The sequence below is a fragment of the Mustela nigripes genome, chromosome 9 (genome assembly GCF_022355385.1).
Source record: "Mustela nigripes isolate SB6536 chromosome 9, MUSNIG.SB6536, whole genome shotgun sequence".
NCBI classification, from domain to species: Eukaryota; Metazoa; Chordata; class Mammalia; order Carnivora; family Mustelidae; genus Mustela; species Mustela nigripes.
In genome coordinates, this window is record NC_081565.1 from 82,565,720 (window position 1) to 82,587,848 (window position 22,129).

General features: G+C 46.3%; 1 protein-coding gene across 1 annotated transcript in view; it reads left to right on the forward strand.

Moving 5' to 3' along the window:
• Positions 1-22,129, forward strand: part of DMRT1 (doublesex and mab-3 related transcription factor 1) — a 106,270-nt gene that overhangs the window by 39,811 nt on the left and 44,330 nt on the right. The window contains exon 3 of the mRNA XM_059412329.1: positions 2,774-3,057. Within this exon, the coding sequence (XP_059268312.1) occupies positions 2,774-3,057 (284 nt within the window). The remainder of the gene's footprint in view (positions 1-2,773; positions 3,058-22,129) is intronic.

The window sequence follows — 22,129 nt, forward strand, 5'->3', positions numbered from 1 at the left end:
CTGGAGGGGAGGTATGTGGGGAGGCTGGGGTGACTGGGTGATGGGCATTAAGGAGGGCATGTGATGTAATGGGCTCTGGACGTTATACCCAACTGATAAATCACTAAATTCTGCCCCTGAAACTAATGATAGGCTATATGTTAAGTAAATCTAATTTAAAAAATTTTAAAAAGTATATGTTATTCATTCTCTGATTTAAATACCCATACAACTTGTCATTTTTGTAAAACTTAAATTGCTAATTTAATCAGGAAACCAATGAAGACACAACATTAAACACTTGAATTAGCTACTGAAAACCACCTGTTATGGCATGAGTTTGGTGTTTAAAATAAAAAGTAGGGGAGTTCAGGAGGAGAGAACAGGCATGGGTCTTCTCTCGATGCGGTGTAGAATAACAAAACTGGAATTTCTCATCTCACCATCTGGGAAGAGGAGAGAAGAAAGGGAAGAATTATAATGAAAATTGGATTGACAGAACATTGGCAGGAGCTTAAGGGGATGGATTTGGTGTTCTTTGAGAGAAAAGAGACGTTAGTACTGACTTTGAAATGAGGTTGTAAAACAGAACTTGTACCTTTTTTATATTTTCTTTTTCTCCTTCCACATTTAGCCAGTGGACATCTGAACATCTGCTCTGGGCCATGTGTTGACTCTGGGGAATTTCTGTCTGCTGGCTTCTCCCCACTTATCTATGCTCAACCCTTCTCTGTGGTTTAAAAATGAGATAACATCTTATTAGGAGCTTCTCTGTCTTCCTCACATTTATTTTGATGCCTGGCTACTCGGAAAACCATTACGCCTTGATCCCTTCTGCAAATACTGACCACTGCATGACCTGCAACTGCTAGATACGGGGACGCGCAGGTGAACCCGGAGGCGTGCTGCCTGCTTGCTAGACCAGCACTCTGGTGAAGAGAAGGCTGTCCGTGCTCATGTGGTCTGTCTGTCTCATTGTTTACTTGCTCCTTGATCTCTTGGAAGCTCCTGCTCCTCCCACTGTGCAAAAACCACAAGACCCTGAAGACTTACCTAGTCCTCGGTTGGTCTTTTCCAGAACTGATTTGCTTGATGTCTTAGCTGCAGTTGACAAGGCATCCTGGCCCCTCCAGGATCCCCATCAACTTTGGCCTGTGTGACATTGTGTTCTTTCTTCCGTTGTCCCAGTTCTACCCCCAGATCCTTTCTCTTCTCCTAGAACACACTGTTTTTTAACAACTCCCTCCTCCTCTCCCCAGAGGCAGCCGGCACCTCCTGGGTGCCTGGATCCCTGCTGTCAGCCTCCTCTCTGCCAGGAGTGCACTTTCTCACCCTCCCCAGTAGCCTGCACGTGCCTCCAGCATCTCCTCTATTCAGCAGAACCCACCATCTCCCTCTCCCTTGCCACACCAGGCTTCTCCCTCTCCCCAGACCGCCCCTCCAGGTCTGCTGAGGTGTCTCCCCATGCATGGCACAGGTCCCTCACTTCAGTTTGCAGACTTCAGGGTTCTCTTTCTGCTTGTCCTAAGACTGCCAGCAGGTAAATCACTCTGCAACACAGATCGGCCATGAGCTCCTGGCTTGGAAATCATCTGAGGACCGGCCGTACCCTGCAGGGTCTGAAGAGGCTTCCCCACCCCTCACTCCAGCTCCACTTTTCCCCATTCCCTGCACCCAGTTCTTCAACCCCACTGCCCTGTCCAGCACTCCCAAGCCCTCCCCCTTTCCTGCTCCTAGTCTTTTGTCCTTGTTGACGCCTCTTTCTGCTCCTCCATTAAAGGGCGGCTGGTGTACAGTTTTCTTCCCCAAGATCTCTGTGATCCTGTCTAGGCTGCAGGTCATCTTTCCAGTCTTTGGGTTTCCATAAAAGTTTCTGGGTCTTCCTGTGTGATCATCCTTGCTGTTATTTGTAATCCCATCACATGTTTCACCCTCGACTGTAGACTCCCTGGGGAGGGGCATCCTGACACCTTGCGGCCATTTCAGGCACGTGGACCCACTCTTTGAACATTCTTTAATGGATGTGCTTTGGAGAGATGACTTAGAAGTCTGCTTGTTTATTGCCATCGATACAATTTAATATCTAGACCCAGGGTTGAGAATCTGTAGCCTTTAGGTTGCTTCGGCCCAATGTCTGCGCTCATGAATAAAGTTTTATTGCAACACAGCCACTCTGCAGCTGAATGGCTCACAAAGCCTGAAATAGTTACGAACTGACCTTTTACAGAAGAAGTTTGTCTACCCCAGTATATACCATTGTCCAGACTCCTGAAGGATACAGTATCCGCTGTGGAAGGAAGTGAAGGAAACAATGTTTGCTTCAACTCTTAGCCTTTCACTTTGGCTCTTTGACATATCAGTGTGACTGCTATAGTTAGGGCAGTGGGATTTTTCTATTTATTTAGAGTGAAGTGCAATTAATTTTGTTGTAGAAATGATACAGACAGCCAAGTTAACTAGAGTTGCTCTCTAATTTCTTGATGTTAGAATAGGGTTCTCTGGGGAGAAGTTAAATCTGGTCAAGCTTTATGTTAGTAAAATGTTTTTGGTATTCTCAGTAAAAAGAACTGACCAGCAAGGGTCGCCCAGCTGTGTTACTCGTTTGGCCAGCCTTAGACACTTATCCTGTATTTCAGCCCTAGGAGGAAGCAGCGTGTTCCAGACCCTTCCCCTACCCCTTTGGAGATGAGGAAGGCCATAGGTGGCCAGGGTTTTGAGTTAAAGTTTTGTGGACCGCCCCCTCACCCCCGCTCCTGCATTTAATATTGTATGGTCTTTTTGTCTTTCTTTCTAGAGGGACGCATGGTCATCCAGGATATTCCTGCTGTCACCAGCAGAGGGCACGTGGAGAACACACCTGACCTGGTGTCTGACTCCACCTACTACAGCAGCTTCTACCAGCCATCTCTGTTCCCTTACTACAACAATCTGTACAATTACCCGCAGTACTCCATGGCCTTGGCTGCGGATTCCTCTTCTGGGGACGTGGGAAGCCCCCTTGGCGGGTCCCCCGTGAAGAACAGCCTTCGGAGTCTCCCAGCACCTTATGTGCCTGGGCAGACAGGAAACCAGTGGCAGGTAAGGCATTACCCAGAGCGACTGGATGTGTCGAGAGCACACACAGACGTACCCATGACCAGCTCACACATGTGTGTGCACGTTATGCCAATGTTGTGAGGGGTTCACGCTCCCATGATGTCATGTGACCCCAGAGGTTGGCTGCAGGAATTGTAAGGGAGTATGCTTGTATTCGTTTGCATTTGAAGTTTTACTTTTTTCATTTTATTTTTCACTATCATTTTACATAAAGACCCCGTTGGGTAGAGTCAGATTCACAAGGGGTTCACTGTGTGAGGTCTCTCCCCCTCCAGGCTCATCATCCTCACTTTCTTTGAGCAGCTTAGAACATGGTGGGTGCAGCCTTCTGGCTGGCAGTAATGTTAGTGATGAATTAGCACCTTGGGAGGGAGAAGGGTTATCATCTGTATGTTTCCGTGGAAGCAAGGTAAGAAAAGGAATTAGATCACTGTCATTCTGGGCCAAATTGTTGGTTTTTGTTTTTGTTTTTGTTTTTTTAAGTTGGAAATGAAGATCATCAGTCATACTCAGTGTACAACCAAGAACTTTTATTTTTTTTAAAATATTTTATTTATTTAATTGATACAGAGAGACAGCTAGAGAGGGAACACAAGCAGGGGAAGTGGGAGAGGGAGAAGCAGGCTTCCCGCTGAGCAGGGAGCCCAATGTGGGGCTTGATCCCAGGACCCTGGGATCATTACCTGAGCCAAAGGCAGACGTTTAACTACTGAGCCACCCAGGTACCCCTAACCAAGAACTTTTAAATTAACATCTCAGGTAAAAGAAAGCATTTTGCATTGTCAGGAAAGGAGTGTTGTACCAGAAGCTGTCCTGCTTCTTCAGCTTTAACCATTTCAATCCTAGAGTACGTGTGAGGCAGGTGGAGGCAGGGAAAGCATTCCCAGGCTGGGTCCCCCTGCTGCAGGAGTGTGGACACACAGGTGCTGACACTCACCCCCGCCAAGCCCCCTCTGACCTCAGTGTTATGATTGTGGGAGAATGTATTTTGGGTATGTTTACCATGTTCAGGTTTTGTCAGTGGGGCTTCCAGCACAGTGGAGAGACATATTTGGGAGTTCAGGGCAAATCTTTGACCTTCTTATGTGCACCTTAAAAAAATGTGAGTTGAACTTTTCCTCTGAGCAATTCTATTCTATTTTGCATTTTTTAGGTGTGGGGAAGTTCTTAATATTCACGCTTCCCCACTTTGTGGATTCTCTCATTACAGTTCGGGATCAAACCTCTTCAGCCCATCAGTATGACTGCTGTAATCCGCTGGGCTACACATTTTCATGTTTTCAACACATTTTATTTTTTAGAATCCTACTTTTTAAGAAGAGACCTTACAGCCTTGTGAGTGTGAGAACTCAGAGTAACACGTGGTAGAGGGAGTACAGTGATTTATGGATCAGTCAGCCTGGACCCCTGTAAGCTTCTCCACATGCCAGCTGGACTTTATTAGTAGGGGCAGGTTTTAGGTTGATTTCTATCAGAGACTCTCTTCTCTGGAAGGAGAAAGATGTATCTTGTAATTCTGAAAAAAACAAAAAACCAAAAATACAGTGCAGTCTATAGATTCCGGGAAGCAGGGACTACTACTGAAGTGTCCTGGTTTCCTGGCTACTTCCAGGCTTTAAGGATAAAGTAGGAAGGTGAACCTATTGCTTATGAGAAAACGGATGAGCAAAAAACATCTTAAGTGTGTTCTGAGAGAAAGCTGGTGAGCTCATGATCAGCTTTAGAGCGAAGTGTAACATCTGCTTCATCAGATTCGTTCAGCAGGCATAAGATGGGAGCTGGCGTATGATGCTTGACACTCTAATGTCTTCTTACTCCACCTGGAAAACCTGGGAATGGAGTGACAGAGGTCTTGGATTTCCTCGGAGGACTCTTGCCAAGTCCCTCCCTCCCAGGGACAGCCAAGAGGAGACAGGCTCCCTCAGCCATCTTCCTTGCCTGGTCTTGGAGAGATATCTCAGGTGCTATGTGCAAGGAGAGAGTACCCCTAGGGCAAGTTCCTGCACCCTGGCTAGCAAAGCGGGAAGGAAGAACTGTGCCCAAACTTTCTTCGTCCTGTGGGGCCAGGCAGCTTTGAGGCTATTCATGCTTTCTCTTGCACCATCGCCTATGGAGAGAGGTTTCCCTGGTTAGCTGCCCAGGAGAGATGCCAAGACATCGTGTAACATATATGTTTATTTTCTAAGGAGGCTGGGCTTAATTTCTTTCCTAGCCAGTCGCCATTGGTAATCTGTTCTCATAGAACAAATTATTTTTGCAGAACCAGGTCCTTTTCTGCTGCTGTAGTTGATTCCCATTCCTCTTAGTAAGTAATAGCACCAGTGATGACAGCCAGTTTTTGCTGGCCAGTGAGTCCTCCTCATGGCCTCAGGAAGCAGATCATGTTGTCTCCTCTTTAGAGAGAAGGACATTGAGACTCAGGGCTGACTTAGCTAAGGTCACACAGCACCAGACAGGAGAGCTGGAGTTCTGGCTCCACAGTGTTTCTCAGCACTAGTTACTGTTGGGTCTGCCAAAAACTCAGGGCCACGGAAACCACCATCAATTAATATGAACATTAAGTCCACCCTGTTTAGTTCTTTTGGGCTTAGAATTTCTACCCAAGTGCTTTGCTTTTTACTGGGGATCTTCTTGGAACGCTCTTCTGATTTTCTTTCTTCACTCATGGAGGTTGGAATTAGGCAGAAACTTCTAGAGTGGTATGGATGTGTGGTTACTTCAGATGGCTGAGAATGGGACCTCTGAAGCTTTCCTGAAATATGTTATCTTGGCAGTTAAGTGTTTAAAATATGCTGAGTTCCCTGCTGTTTGAAAGTTGTTTTTGGAATCTGCATACAACTTTCCTTTGACTATGATTATCAGTAAAGCATATTTAGGTGCACCTGGCAATGTGTCTGTAACCTAGAAAATGATCCTAATGATTGCGACAAGGGAACTTGACCATAGGGCTTCTCCATTCCTTCTAAGTCTGATGCCGTAGGAGTCTGGATTAACCTTATGACCAGATATAAACACAAGCTTGACTTACAACTTTGGTGTGAGACCCGCAAAAAGTAGTTCTTTTGGAAATAAACTCCTAACATCTAAAATGCAAGAGCTGGGGCGCCTGGGTGGCTCAATGGGTTTAGCCTCTGCCTTCGGCTCAGGTCATGATCTCAGGGTCCTGGGATCGAGCCCTGCATTGGCCTCTCTGCTCAGCGGGGAGCCTGTTTCTCCCTCTCTCTCTGCCTGCCTCTCTGCCTACTTGTAATTTCTCTCTCTGTCAAATAAATAAATAAAAATCTAAAAAAATAAAATAAAATGCAAGAGCCTATAGAGATGCAAGCCATCAGTTTGTAAAGTGTCAGGTGACCATCAAGCCAGTGACGATCAGAGCTGCAGTGGGTCCTGTTCGGTTCCAGTTCAGCCCATCCTGCTGCAGAGAAAATGGAGATCCAGAGCAGAAAGGATTCACTCTGTACCCACAGTCAGTGATGGCAGAGGCTGGACTGACAGCTAGGTCTGTTGGATTAGAGGAACCTGGAGTCTCGTGCTGGAACATCTGTATTTGTTTCTAATGTGTGATTCAACTGTTCTTGAAGCTTTGAGCAAAATACAAAACAGCCTTTGAATCTCTGTGTTTTTGTCTGTGAAGTGGGCATAGTCCTGCCTTCATTGTTGCCTGGATACGCAGTGGTAGTGCACCTGCAGTGAGGAGATTACTGCATGGGGAAGCTTCTATGCACACCAAGGGCCATGCCAGCGTGAACCACAGTGACCTGTTTGCATTAAGCATTATTTTTTAAAAATCTACCCATTTTTAGTCTTCTGTTCATATGTACTTTACTTAGTTATCTCAGATCCCCTCTGTAACAAGATACAGAATACATAAGGCACATTTTAGTTGCTGTTAAAAGACTTATATGTGAGTAGGGGCCAAGTATGAAAGTATTGGGAATAATTTTTATCAGGGTTGGGGGAGAAAGAATGTGTTCCACTTAGCAAAGAGAAAACCAAAAGCCTAGACAATGATTATAATGATGCAACATACGTTTAAGATGTGTAAGTTATAGAGAAGTATTAATTAAATAGTGAACACCTTCAAGCAGTACTTACAAGTAGTAAGTGTTACTGCTATTTATAAGAACTGGATCACTCACTCCTTTTGTTTTTTTAAAAGATTCTATTTATTTATTTATTTATTTATTTGACACAGAGAGAGAGACAACGAGAGAGGGAACACAAGCAGGGAGAGTAGGGGAGGGAGAAGCAGGCTTCCCACTGAGCAGGGACCGATGTGCGACTTGATCCCAGGACCCTGGGATCATGACCTGAGCAGAAGATAGACTCTTAATGATTGAGCCACCCAGGCGCCCTGGACGACTCACTTCCTAAACCAAGTTGTTAGGGCAGGCGTGTATGGAACAGCCATCTGAGCTGTGGCCCCACAGTTTCGGAAAGGTGCCCTGGCTCTGTTCTTTGGGCCATGCCCTGTGCCCTCCTGGTGGAAGCTTCCTAGGGGAGGGCAGCATGTGGGTGCTCCCATGCCTGTCGTCATGTTCTTCATCTCCTTTGTGGCAGGTGTCCCACATGTGCATCTGGAGAGCCCCACGCTAGCTTCTCCTGTCTGCATCTTCTCTTGGTCAGACCCTGGCTCTGCCTCAAGGGCCCAAACCTTTGGCAGCATCTCCTCTATCTACCTTCTTGCCTTGCTGCTAGGAGCTGACTTCCTGCCTCACTCCTCGCCAGAGCAAGCCACGGTTCTGTTTGTTATCCTCCTCCCCTTGTTGTTCGGTGGATCAGTGTGGGTTGAGGGAGCAGGACACGTTTCTCAACAAAGAGCTGCCTTTTTGACTCCTAGAAAGAACTGACAGAACTGCAGATCAGCATCATTTTTTAAAGCTAGTCTTCTAAGAGATCAGTAGGGAGGGCCTTGAGTTACTTGCAGAAAGAAATCATTCACTTTTTATTGTAAAGCTGAGGCTTCCGGTAGGTGTCCCTATAAAATCAAGCAAGCCACAAATATTTATTGAGCACCTACCAAGTGCAAAATCTACTAAAAGAAATAGAGCAGCGTAGTAAGTCAACATCCCAGCATCTCAGGCCTCTTTTGTGTGCATGCCCTGCATGCTGAGAGCTGCTGTAATCACCTCAGGGTCTGCCTCCAGCCTCTGGAGATTTGTGACCCAATCACAGATTCCTGTCCTGCTGTGAAACAGGAATAACATTTGTGACACTGGAACAGACTCACGATGAATGGCTAGTTCCGCTGACCAGCAGCTCAATTTCACTTCTGCATTTAATTGCCTGCAAAAGCTGTTTATTGCCTTGTGCACTCCTCCACAGCAACATTATCTCTTAAATAAACATGTTGTACCAGGTTGACAAGGGAGAGGTACATATCAAGTGAGCAGAAATAAATACGGGAGGACTGGGGTCTCCTTTCTGTCCCTCTGGCAGGCGGCCTCTGGATTGCTTTGCAGAAGCTGGGGCCACCAATGTGTAGACTCCCAGGCAGACTCCCATTTGGAACACAGTTCTGGTGCGGTCACAGTGGCAATGCGGGTGATTTTGTTCATTCAGGTGGTTATTTTGGGCCCAATCTGAAGTGTCTTAGCCCATGTATGCTGATGCCTCTCACTGGGTGTGTTCGCTTATTAGATAAGCAGGCACGGAGAGCCTGCTGTGTGGTAGGTATCTGCCACTGAATCAGACAAACATGCGAAATGCAGGTCTTGGGGGGGAATCGTGCTGTTGTCACCTGGACAAAGTGACAGGCAGGAACTTGAGGGTCATCTAAGTAGCCCTGTGTTTGAAACTGAGCTACAAGCAGGAAGGAAAGCTGATTCCGGCATCTGGAGCTTGGAGCTTGGAGAAGGTGCCCCCTTGTGAGCATTCCTGGGATGGCCCTCTAGCACCTTCCATGGGAGGGGGAGTGCAGCAGGGCCACGCAGGGCCTTACAGAAGCCCCTGCACTTTGATGGTCTAGGTCCTACAACAAGCAGCCCCATGGGGCCCTTTTCACACTGCCTCCTCTTTTCATTCGAGTTGCTCAGCATCAGAACAACATGTTAGCGAAAAGATTAAGAGGAAGTGACTTCTGGAGCTTGCGCTACGTGGGGGCAGCCAGCAGCCCCTCCCCACCTCCTAGAAGTCCCACAGGAGGGCCCAGTGGGGGTGCGGGTGGCTTAAATCTGGCTCTTGTTCCCAGGGAGACAGTTCTCATTAACAGTCAGTATTTTAAAATACTCTTAAACCTAAAAAACAGTGTTCAGAGAAAAGGAAGTAGAATGTAAAATCCATGTCAGCTTTTAAGGTTTAACAGACTTGAGATCCATTCTTTGTTTGCCCCGGGCCACCAAGCTGTACCATCAGGGATCCCAGGGTGACACACATCTGGCCACCTCAGATTCCAGGTTAGGTCTGAGCTGAGGAGGCTGAAGGGATCAGTGGAACTCGGCTGGGTACAGGGGAGCCAGGACCCGGCACTGGGCCCTCTACCCTTGCTCAGGGTCTCTCTCCCCAAACAAGTCTTGTGATTGCCGGGGCTGCCTTCTCCAAACTGTCCCATGCCAGCCGGTAAAACTAGCCGACGCCTCTCCTCTTAGAGCAAGCTGGGTATTGGCCCCTGTCTGTTGGTGGGTGGACGCGGACTGCCTGTTTTCTCAAGAAAGAAACACCAGCAAAGTTTGCCAGCACACACACAAGGAGAGTTTGTGAGAGCAGATACCATTTAAAATATTTCAAGCAGTTTCTTTCCTTAGGAAAAGGTAATTTCAATAGATTCAGTATTTGCCTGAGGCTGTTAGGGCTAACAACCTTTATTTGGTTTTTAAAGGAGAATTAGAGAGATTTAAGTTCATGTTGATTGAAAGTGTGACAGGTTCTGGGGAGATGGGGTATATTTATTTCGTATCTGACCACTTCCGTGAAATCTGTAGTTTTGATCATTTTGTTGTTGCTTATTTTGGGGTATCCAGGATAGATGCAGAAAAATGGTGGTACTGCTGTTTCCCCCCGGATGCTCCCAGTTCTCATATATGTTCCTGGTGCATTATTCAGTTCCGATACCTGCAGCGGATATTAGAGTCATCTTATTTTACTGGGAATGTGTCTAGTGCTTCACTGTCCTCCGTGAGGGTTGTTGTTACCTGTGCTGGTTTTTACAGAGAAATGAGAAAAGAAGGACAAGGGAATTTTTCATAAAGCTCAATTACTCAATTCAAAAAATTGCTTTTAGGGGCGCCTGGCTGGCTCAGCCGGTAGAGCATGCAACTCTTTATCTCAGGGTCGTGAGTTCAAATCCCACACTGGGCGAAGAGCTTACCTTAACAAAACATTTTTTTAATTGTTTTTATTGAGACTATGCTCTCCAACGTTTTGTGAAAATAAAATGATTCTATGAGGTGGCAGGATTTCTTTTGTGTAAATGCCCTCACTCAGCACCATCCCTGCCCCTCGCCGTCTCTGTCTCTTCTCCATCTTACGAGCCTGCGGTCCATAGAGAGTCTGGAAACCTCTGCGTCAGTCACTGTGTGTCACCATGACAACAGCAGGGTTCCCTGGGTCTTCTGCTGCTGCTTTTAGGGATTGTGTCCACTTTACACGCTGCTTAACTCTTTGCGGACAGAGTGGTTTAGTCTCCTCCTTCCTTTCTGCGGCAGCTCTGTGAACATCCAGCATTTTGTGGGACTCCTTCCCATGAACCCCAGGTAGGCTCTGCTGTCTGGCTCAGTGAGGACTCAGGACTCGGCCAGGTCAGGGGGTCAGTCTCAGAGAATCTTCTCTTTAAGGAAACACAGAAGTCCCCACAGACCTCAGGAAGTTTAAAGCCAGAGAAGGGAAGGCATGCGGCTTCTCCAAGTTTGGGGCTACCTTGCCTTTGCTGTGAACTTCCCCTTCAGAAGCCTGTCAAATCTTCGTCGCATTTATACCTTTCTGAAGCATACCTCCTCCCAAGATTCTTCTCTTGGAAGGAGAGGATAATGGCTCCGGCCCTCAGGGGCCTTCTCAGCACAGTCCTGCTCCTGCAGGCAGCACGAGCCCTGAGGCCTGCATGAGTGCAGCCCCCACTCCCTGCCTCTCAGCAATCATCAGCGATGGGCATGGTGGTCAGCATCTGGGGTTTATTGCTTCCTTCTTGAAGGACTTGCTGATTTGTCTCAAAGATGATGAAGGCTTCGTGGCCTTCATGCTTCTGAGCCTGCAGTGAGAGCACTGTGGGAAGGAATCGGTGCCTCGGGGAGGGGGGGTGTGCTCTGGGCCTGAACAGAGCTGAGTGAGGCAGTGGGCATTTTGGAAGCTGCACCCGGAGAGATGGTGAGAGGTGGGCTGAGGGTTCTCTCCTAAGGGCGGCAGGGCACAGGGCGGGCATTTATGCCAAGTGTTTTGGTGCAGATGACAGAAGAGATAGAAGTGGCCTCTGGAAACCTGGCCCTGGGGGCGGGCAGTGCTGACCAGGGACTGGGCCCTTATCATCCTGAGGTGCTGTTTGATAGCCTGCAGGGAGCAGTCCAGTAGCATCCAGGCAGCCCCCGTGTTTAGGGGGGCTCAGGTGTCTAGGAACCTGGGAAGACTCTGGTACATGCAGGTTCATGTCCGTTCTAACACAAGTTCAGTGTCACCTGGATGGAGCTGGAAAACCCTGCACAGTGCTGGGGTACCCCGGGGACTGCTCTGTATTCAGTTGGGGGCAGAAAGAAATACATTATTGGTCTGTTGCAAGATTTTTACATAACCTGATCTCTGACACAGTAGCACCAGGTCAGTAAAGAATCCAGTAATTTGGGGATTCTGTAGTCTGCTTGAACATCAGATAATTAGATCACAGTTCTTAAAAGCTTTCAGGTTTGATTTGGTTGGGCTAATGGCCAAAATCTTATCTGTTTATATTTGCCCTTTTAGCTTACATTTTTTCCTAAGTAATGTGAATGTGATGCAAAATCAGCTGCTTTTCAGAGTGTTTAAGTACATGGCTGGGGGAGGCTCAAATTTCTTGCAAGCCCGTTTTATATGGCTTGCTAAGTGTCCCTCCTTAATTGAAATAAAGACCGAAATCAAGGGAATGCATGGGAGAGGCTAGTTTGCCCTATTTTTAGAAAACTGTATTAGGAATATGACAGTAGAAAGGTTGAGAGAACAGGGTCACAAAACATCTCTGGGGCACCTGGTTGGCCGGCTGGATTGGTAGAATGTGTTACTCTTGATCTTGAGGTTTTAAGTTTGAGCCGCACATTGTTGGGTATAAAGGTTACTTAATAAAATCTTCCCCCAAAAATCTCCACCATATTACAGAGAGTGTATGAGAAATGCATTCACCCATTCATCATTACCGTTCATGTACTGAGTCCCAGCTCTGCCCCTGGCACTGTGCTAGCCTCGCTTACCACCCCCAGGGATAGGTCTCAGGGAAGTGGATTACAGGAGTACCAGAGGACATACGGAGTTCTCAGGTGCTGCTGTGACTGAACCTGGAGCTCTCCTGAGGGCAGTGGAGATGTCGTTTCTGTGCAGTGGTGTGCGGGGGCGGGGGGAGGCTGGGGTCTCATCACCGCTGTTGTTGAGAACGGCCACTGGATGGTGACAATTCAAAGCAGATTGACTTAAACGAGTTTTACTACCTTTTTTTTTTTTTTTTTTAAGTCATTTTAGAGTAAGAGAGCGTGGGGGTGGGGGAACAGGGGCAGGGAGAGAGGATCTCAGGCAGACTCCCTGCTGAGCACATATCCCAACATGGGATCCCACAAGCCTTGAGATCATGACCTGAGCCAAAATCCGGTTGGGTGCTTAACCAACGATCCACCCAGGTGCCCAGTGACTTTTATTAATTTTTAACCGCTCTCTGCAGAGAGGAGACCCCCGGTCTGAGCACCCCCAGGACAGGTTGCTCCCAGGGCCCTGTGGGCATCACCCTGGTCATGCACAGCCTCTGGCGAGGGGGTTCATAAGAAGAAAGAGAAACCGGGGAAAAGGGATTATGTCCTTATTTTGTTTTTTACATCTCTTCATCTCATTCCTTCTCATGAGCATTCTTTTTGGCAGTTAGTCATTCTTATCAACCAGTCCTGGGAGAATGCAGGAGGACAAAATAATCCCGTCTTGAGTAATGGTATGGGCTCTGAAAAATGTGAAGGCACATTCTTCGCTCTTGCTCTTTTTCTCTCACTCTGTATGTAACAGAGGCAGGGTAGCATCTGGAGTGGGGTTTCCAAATTTTTACGATTTGAAAAGTAGAAAAAATTCTGAGAAGGGAGTTTTCTTTCAAATACCAAGCCAAAGATCCATATACTTAAAAAACTTATGTATGTGATAAAAAGGTTTGTCTGTCTCCCTCTTTTTTAGCAGACTCCTGGCATACCTGGGAAGGGGCACCACAAAAGAGGGGTCCTGGAGTGGGAACATTGCCATCCCGCTAGTGCACCCGTTGGGGGAAGGGAGGGAGAAGGTGCAGCAGGACCGGTGTTGAACAGCCTTACAGTCTGAGCACTTCATATCTGCTGTCTGTTCAGCAGGCAACCCTCAGGGATTGCTACCACATCTGTGGGTAAGAAGATGGACACTCAGGGAGAGGAAGTAACTTGCCAGGATCACATATCTGCTGAGCGTGGGGTTGGCTTTGAGCCAAGGTTTACCTGACTGCAGAGGGCACATCTGTTCCCTTATATCTCTGCCTTCCTAGTAGGGCAGCTCACATTCTTGGTTTTCCCTGCAAGAAGCCTTGACAGGTATTATATGATGTTTTCTTATAACTTAGGATAGGTCTTATCAGATCTTAGAGGATGTAACATACCTTAGGTGATGTTTTCCGAGACTGGTTATACTAGAGAAAGTGGAGACTCTTATGTCTTCATAAGATTAACCAAATTTAAATCTCGGAGTTTATTGTCCTTCAGCATGGTTCTGTGGCTCCCCATCCTGTCCCCTCTCCTGCCACTCCCTCTTCTGTACACTTCAGGGAAATAGATTTCTGGTCATTCTTGTGTCATTTTGGTTACTTAGAGGTGGGCTGTCCATCACAGTCTTGGAGTGGCCCTTCCATACCGCTAACCCAGGGGGAGTTGGGCAGACCCATCACCCCTCAGCAGCCTGCCTTTGAATTTTTCATACCAGCTCAGGTGAAGTGTGTGTCTGTGCGTGTGCTCGCGTGTAGAAGCAGGCCCCAGACAGTCTCCCCTTGCCCTCCAAGCAGTCTGTCATGTTCAGTACTCATAAGATACCCTTCACACTGCTGATTTATGCTAAAAGTATCCTAATGTTTCTGACAGCTCATGTGTGACATGAATATAATCCATATTTCTTAGAGCAGCTAATCCAAGTGGCTTATTTCCCGATAATGCTGATAGGGCTATATCTCTTGATGTCACAGCCGTTGAGATTCTGATGGTAACATATTGTTTGTGGGTCACTAGTTTTGTCTAAAACAGTAGGTTGGAACAGAGTAGCAAAGGTTAATTAAGTTTGTCCATCAAGATGGGAACAGATATGGATGCCTCTAACACTTTCGGTCCTAAAATCAAAGTTCCCAAATGTGTGATTATAGGCTCATTTTCCTCTCATTTTCAGACGTTCCCCCTCCGCACAGCCCCTACCAAAAAGTTTCTTATTTGATCTTGAAGCAGGGAAAACACAGAAGAACTGGTAAAAGCCAAAGGTAGTGAGGAGGTCTTTATAATCAGACGTCTTAACTTACAGCGGGTAGGGCGGCTAGGGCTAGTGGAGAAGCTTCCAAGGCGGACTTGCTCTGTTTGTATCCTGCTTCTCTGTTTAATCTCTTTATGAGTGGAAGCTGGTCACTTCATCCCCCTGAGCTGTTGGTTCTCCTTATGTTAATGATTATTTCACTGTGAGGACTCCCAGAGAGCAGAGAGGACAGGTCTCTCTAGCATCTCTCAGTGAATTTACTCAATTTTTCTTTCCTTTCGTCCTCTGAAAGTCCATTCGTCCTGTGGTCAAGAACCAACATTTTCTCGGGGTGCCTGGGTGGCTCAGTGGGTTAAAGCCTCTGCCTTTGGCTCAGGTCATGATCCCAGGGTTCTGGGATCGAGTCCCGCATCGGGCTCTCTGCTCAGCAGGGAGCCTGCTTCCTCCTCTCTCCCTCTCTCTCTGCCTGCCTCTCTGCCTACTTGCAATCTCTATCTGTCAAATAAATAAAATCTTAAAAAAAAACCAACCATTTTCTCAAGAAAATTACTTTAAGAAAGTCGCCATGAGGGGTGCCTGGGTGGCTCAGTGGGTTGAGGCTTTTGATTTAGGCTCAGATTGTGGTCTCAGGGTCCTGAGATCAAGCGCCGAGTAGGGTTTTCTGTTTGGCGGGGAGCCTGCTTCCTCCTCCCCCCTCTCTCTCTGCCTGCCTCTCTGCTAACTTGTGATCGCTCTCTGTCAAATAAATAAATAAAATCTTAAAAAAGAAAGAAAGAAAGAAAGTCGCTGTCACAAGCCCCCACCGCCTTGCTGAAGAGGGGTTATAATGATTTCAGAGACTCACCATAATCGCCGAAACGGGGAGTCCTGTGTCGAGAGTTACCAGCCTGGTTCTCAAAATGCAGACTTTCCACGCCCTTTTCCACCAGCTACTTTGCTGAAGCTGTGTTTTCTGTTGGCATTCATGTAGATGCTTTTCTGTCTAGCTCTGGAAAACTTCAAGTGGTTTAGATTTGTGAATCAAAACAGATGGAAATACTGACCCAGGAGTTGGGTAGTCCAGCAGAGATGCGTGGCTTGGGAAGATGAGGGAGGCGCTGGGCTGGCTGTAGCCGAGACTGTGGGCAGGCAGACCAGCACCCCCAGCCCCCTGAAGTGCATCTGAATCTTTCCAGGGTCCAGGAAAGGAACCATTTTATAAAATGGGTTTTTTTCTTGTGGCACCTGTTTTTTGAAAGTCCTTGCTTCCTTTTACCAGATTTATATACCAGTGTCTTTCAAACATTTTATTTATTTATTTTTTTTTTTTTAAAGATTTTATTTATTTGACAGAGAGAGATCACAAGTAGGCAGAGAGGCAGGCAGAGAGAGAGAGAGAGGAGGAAGCAGGCTCCCTGCTGAGCAGAGAGCCCGATGCGGGACTCGATCCCAGGACCCTGAGATCATGACCTGAGCCGAAGGCAGCGGCTTAACCCACTGAGCCACCCAGGCGCCCTCTTTCAAACATTTTAGATAGATCCAGAGTAAGAACTTAATGTTTTATATTGTGATTGAGTTCATGTTTACACATATACACAAACACAAAATGAAACATTTCATACAACAGTTCTCCCTCATACCATAGATAATGAGAGTTCAGATTTTTCTCCTATTTTATTCTATTCAGTTTCATTTGACAGAGACAGAGACAGGGAGAGAGGGAACATAAGCAGGGGGAGTGGAAGAGGGGAAAGCAGACTCCCGACTGAGCAGGGAGCCTGATGCAGGGCTGGATCCCAGGACCCTGGGATCATGACCCGAACTGAAGGCAGCCACTTAAGGACTGAGCCACCCAGGTGCCCCTGTTTTGTTGTTGTTGTTTGTTTTTGTTTTGTTTTGTTTTGATGCTGATCGCAACCTGCTGAATTAGGTCACTTGCAGTCACAGTGCTGTGTTTTGGAAAATACTGTCTAAGGAGTAAACCCTGTTCTCTCAACACCACAGATGCACATGGTGAAACCAAACAACTGAGCAGCACAAGTTAAAAATTAATTTGGGTTTTTTAAAATGTGGAAATAATCCTATTTAATTGTTTTGTATAAGGACAAGCATAACAGACCAGTGACAATGTGCTTGTCCTGATCCCTGTAGAGTGTCCACTTCTTAAACTGTGTGTGGGAGTGGTGTGGCTCTTCATGCCCTCTCTGGGCACGAGGGAGTCGAGGGAGGCTTACTGTATGTTCTCACAGTCTGTGTTGGTTCTGTATCTCTAGACGACTTGCTTATTGTTCGGTGATGCATCTTGTGGTGCATCTTATGACTATTTTTCCTGTGTTTTGTATCTGCTGCTGTGAATCCAGACCTGACATCGAGCTCCTTTCCTTCCATTCTTTCTGAGAAGGCACACTCACACAGGTTTCATGTTGCATTTGCCTGTCTTGTCCCAGACTTCCTGGAGCTTGGGGAATTGTGGGGTTTCAGGTGTCATAGAGGTGTCATTGCTTAACTGATTGTCCTTCCTGCTCTACTGCGTGGCCGTCCTCTTCCTGTTTTTTCTCCCACCTCCTCTCTGAGGAGCCTCCCTTCTGTTTTTGGGCACATAGCTCTTAGCTTCTTCAGCTGACCCTCCGAGCCAGCCCCTTCCCCTATGGCTCACTGGACAGATCTACCCAGGCTTTGGGGGACTCTCCTGCAAGGGCCCGAGGTGGCACAAGGCCAGTCTCGACGTGCTGTCCCCTTGTCTTCCCCGCACTGAGAAGAGACGTGGAGGGCATCCCAGGAACATGAGCCCCAGAGAGAACGCAAGGTGGACATAGCAGAGGAAGTTAAGGCTGGGTTAGAGAAAGCTGACCGCCAGAGGACCCGAGGGACAAGGAGGGAAAAGGGGAAGGACGGGCTGTGTCCCAAGAGTCAGCATTTGCCATGTTGATATTTCAGTCATCTCTGAAATGTGCACATAAGAGCCATCATTTTTAGCTTGTGTATTAAGAAGAATCCTTTCCAGCTGTGATGTGTGGCATCCCAGAGGATGAATGAGGCGTGTGTTTCAGGAGGTGAATGGGCACTTGCCCTTTGGGTAAAGCACATCCGCAGGTGAGGTCTGTGGGCGAGGAAGGCTCACAGGGGGTGGTGAGGGGAGTGTGGGAGCAGGCATCCCATCCAAGGGTTTGAAAAGAAGCTTCTATTAAAGCCGAAGATACCCTTTAATGAGGATGAAAGTCAGCCCCCAGCCTTCACTCCTCACATCACCAGGAGACCTGGAATTCCACAGCGTGTGAAGAGCCCTGCCTTTTTTTCAGAAATACATTTCTGTTCACAAAACCAAAGGTTCATCCCAAATGTGGCTTTTGCGCCTTAAAGAGCTATAAAGCACATGGTACTGCCAAGGTTATCTTCTTACTATTCGTTTTAATATCAGGGTTTGCACTTGGGAATTTTATCCTGTACGGTTCTCCAGAAGGCTGTTTCCTTTCCTGGCCAGCCCTGCTTTGCAGCTGAGCGGGGCTCCGTGAATAGCTGGTCCGCGGTGTGGTCTTAGAGACCCCTCTCAGATGGGGCGGGCTCTTCTCTGCAAGATCACGCTCTTCCCGGCCCAGGTGCCCCCATACAACCAGGGAACAGTATTTAGGATTTTTTTTTTTTTTAAAGGAAGTAGGGTCTTATATTTTTATGTTTTGTTGGGATTTTATTGTAACTATAAAAAAGAGTGACTAAGGTATATAAAAAGAAACCTGTGGTTCAGATTTATTGTGCTGTATGTCCTCAACAGTTTAATAAAAGAAAACCCAAAGCTCTTAGGTGTTCCTCTGGGGTTAATACTAACACCACGCACATTCCCCACCAGCCCAGTTTCTATCTGTGGGTCACACTCTGGTTCAGAGACGTAGAGTGGGTAATAAGATTATAAAACATGTCTCTTGCTTGCCAGCTACCACATGCTAATAGTAATGGGATTCATAATTCACTGGATACTGGGTTTTTAGGTTTTACTTGGTTCGTTTGTTTAATTTAAAGGAACAAAAAAATAAAATCTTGAGAAGAAAACAAGGCTTCCCTGAATAAAGGGGAAAAAATTAGATCCTTTTAGCAGAACTGAACACTGCCTCTAATTTGTGTACAAGTTCTGTCCTCACTTGGCCATTTGAGCCGGAGGTGAGGGGCTGAGCATAAGCAGGGACTAGGGGTGTTTAAAGCAAGTTTTCTCAACCTTGGCACTCTTGAAATGCTGGGTTGGCTAGTTCCTGCTGTGTGGGAGCCATTCTGTGCATCGCATCCCCCTCTGCTCACTAGACGCCCACAGCACACCCTTCCCCGCCCCTCCCCTAGCTGTGACCGGCAGAAGTGTCTCCCCAAGTCACCAGATGTTCCCAGGGGACACACTGCCCCCAGTAAGTACTACTGCTTTCAAGTAAAGCAAGTTTCAAACATTTCCTTGTTTACCCATTTGTCTAATCCCAAAGCAGCCAGGACTGTGGCTTTTGTTTCTTGTTCTTTTTCGGAGGGGGGGGGGGGCAGTGGTTAGAAGGTAACTAGAAGGGACCTAGCGTTTGAAATCACATTTTGCCATGCCTTTTCCTAAACAAGTCACAATCTGATATTGGCTTCACATTTCAGAGACTTACATACATGCTTAGAAATGCTACGGTTGACCCTTGAAAGGAACAGGTATCAACTGCACGAATCCACTTTTATGCGAATTTATTTCCTGGTCAGTATAACACAGTTCTGTAAATGTGTTTTCTTTTCCTTATGTTTTCTTAATAGTGTTTTATCTCCCTAGCTTAGTTCATTCTAAGGATACTCTTTGTGTGTGTTAATTTTACCATGTTATCAGTAAGACTTCAGTCAACAGCAGATTATTTAATAGTTGAATTTTGGGAGCGTCAGCAGTTACATGTGGATTTTCGACTGCATGGGGAGGTTGATGCCCTCCTCTGTCGTTGAAGAGTCAGCTGTGCGTAGAACCATCCTTCGGTCCAGGTGATCGCATGGATGGTTATTTGTGTTATTCTTCACGTTGAATGTGGCTGATGTGATAAATGGCTTCAGCAAATTCGTATTTAAATAACCTCAGTTGGAATCTGGCCCTTCATATCTTTTTCTTTTCCTCGAAGTCTTTTGTAGCTCAGTGATCTTGGGATTCATTTGGGAAATTCAGTGTTTGAGTTCAAATCCCTCAACTCTTAGTTCTAAATAATCTTTGTTATGTGATGCTTTCTAGAAATAGCAGGAATTAAAGGGAAAAATTAACATGCATGGGTTTGAAATTGTTTCGTTTTTGGTAAGCTTTAGTTTAAGGGAAAAAACTCTATAGTTTATTTGAATCTCTGCAAATACAACACAACTTGAGATTGGCTGCAGTTGACCTGTCTGTCAGACTTAACCTTCTGCATTTTTTAGTTAATACTCGGGGTTTCATACTTCTTGGGGGTGTGGGAAATATGTCAGTACATTGGGGTCACTGGCTGTCAATCTTGACATCACATTAGTATTACCTGGGGAATGGATAAAAAAGATGTGGTCCATATATACAATGGAATATTATGCAGCCATCAGAAAGGATGAATGCCCACCATTGCATCCACATGGATGGAACTGGAGGGGATTCTGCTGAGTGAAATAAGTCAGGCAGAGAAAGACAATTATCATATGGTTTCGTTCATATGTGGAACATAAGAAATGGTGCTGAGGATCATAAGGAAAAGAACGGAAAACTGAATGGGAAGAAATCAGAGAGGAGGACAAACCATGAGAGACTCCAGAAAACAAACTGAGGGTTACAGAAGGGAGGGGCGGGGGGATGGGGTGACCGGGTGGTAGTTATTAGGGAGATCACCTATTGGGATGAGCACGGGGTGTTACATGCAACTAATGAATCGCTGAACTCTACAACAAATACTAATGATGTACTATATGCAGTTACCTGGGGAGCTTTGAAATAGCCCAGGGCCAGGCCACCTCCCAGACCACTGAAATCAGATACTCTAGTGGTGGAGCGCAGACCTGAGTGCTGGGTGATCTCCTCCCTTTCCTCCAGTGAGAGTGAAGGTTGTAAACCTGTGTACCTTTTTTATACATAAAGTTTTATTCGAACATAGCCATGCCCATTCATTTACAGATTGTCAAGAGACCTTCAGGCTTGCAAAGCCTAAAATATTTCCTGTTTGGCCTTTTACCAAAAACATTTGCTGATCCCTGCTCTGGACTCATAGTGAACATTATTCAACATTTTGAAAAGAGGCTTTATACAAATTCAGAGTAAAAGAAAAAAAAAAATCCAGCATTTTGCAGAGCCTGCAGGTCTCAAAACCTGTCAGTTTACTTGTATACAGAGAACATTGAAAAGCATTTTCCTTGAAGAACTAACTTGCAGATGTCAAACCAGAAGATCTAACCAGCTTAGCACCTGCTGTGGGTGTCGGGGGAAGCCTCACCATTTGTTGTGATGTTGTGTGTGTTAAAGCTGACAGTTGGCTTCTTGCTCAAAGTTCATTACGTAGACTGCAGGGGACTTTAGGGAGGTCTGTAGAGGCAGCAATGGCTCTTTGATTTGAAGAGAGTTGGAGTTTGGTCTTAGATGGTGGCAGACCTCTGAGAAAATTCCTTTAGCTCTGAGGAATCTCCTGTATAAAAGGAAAAATCATGAAAACTTACAGTGATATTTACATGATTTCCATCCTCCCTCCATTCAGGTGGAAAGTTGGCAGTGATAAACAGTGGATCAAAAGAGTTTTTTAGAAGGTCCTTTTTTGGTTGTGGGGCCCTGAAGGTGTGAAGTATGAGAGAAAGGATCATTTACTCTAGTCCCTTGTCACCAGCATGAGGTTTCTGAGCCAGAAGGATCAGCATCTCCTGTGCCAGACTGAGGCCCTACCACACTCTTACTGAATCAGAATCTGCTTAGCCCCAGGCCATTTGCATACATATTAAGAGGGCCCTGGGATGCACTGGTATAACCGATATTGGCTTCTGTGCAGTTAAGTGGTCCCTACCCTCCTCAGTGATTTCATGGCCCTTTAATGGCTCTCCTGACCTGGGGTTCTTCATTATGGGCAGGCAGGTTTTCCCTTTTGGCTACTTCCAAGTATAGCCTGCTCAGCCTCTTACTTAATAAGGATTTATGTGATGATAGGAGATGAAAATGGTGTGATTAAACTGGAAGAGATACCAATTAATATGCTTCAGAGAAACACAGTAGGAAGGATAAAGGGAGCTTGCCAGATAAACTTCAATTGAGAGAAAATAATCAATTGGAATACAGTTGTCTTTGTTTTGCCAAGAAGAAGTAATCAACCCATCAGAGCATTCATTTGTTCTGGGGATCACTTGCGAGGGTTGAAAAAGTACACACAGGCCTGTAGTCATTGGGAAATTGTCCAAAATTTAATATTCGTAGATAATCTTGGGGAAGCCCAGTATGTAAAATTGCCCTGCCAGCCTCTGTCATGTTAGTATG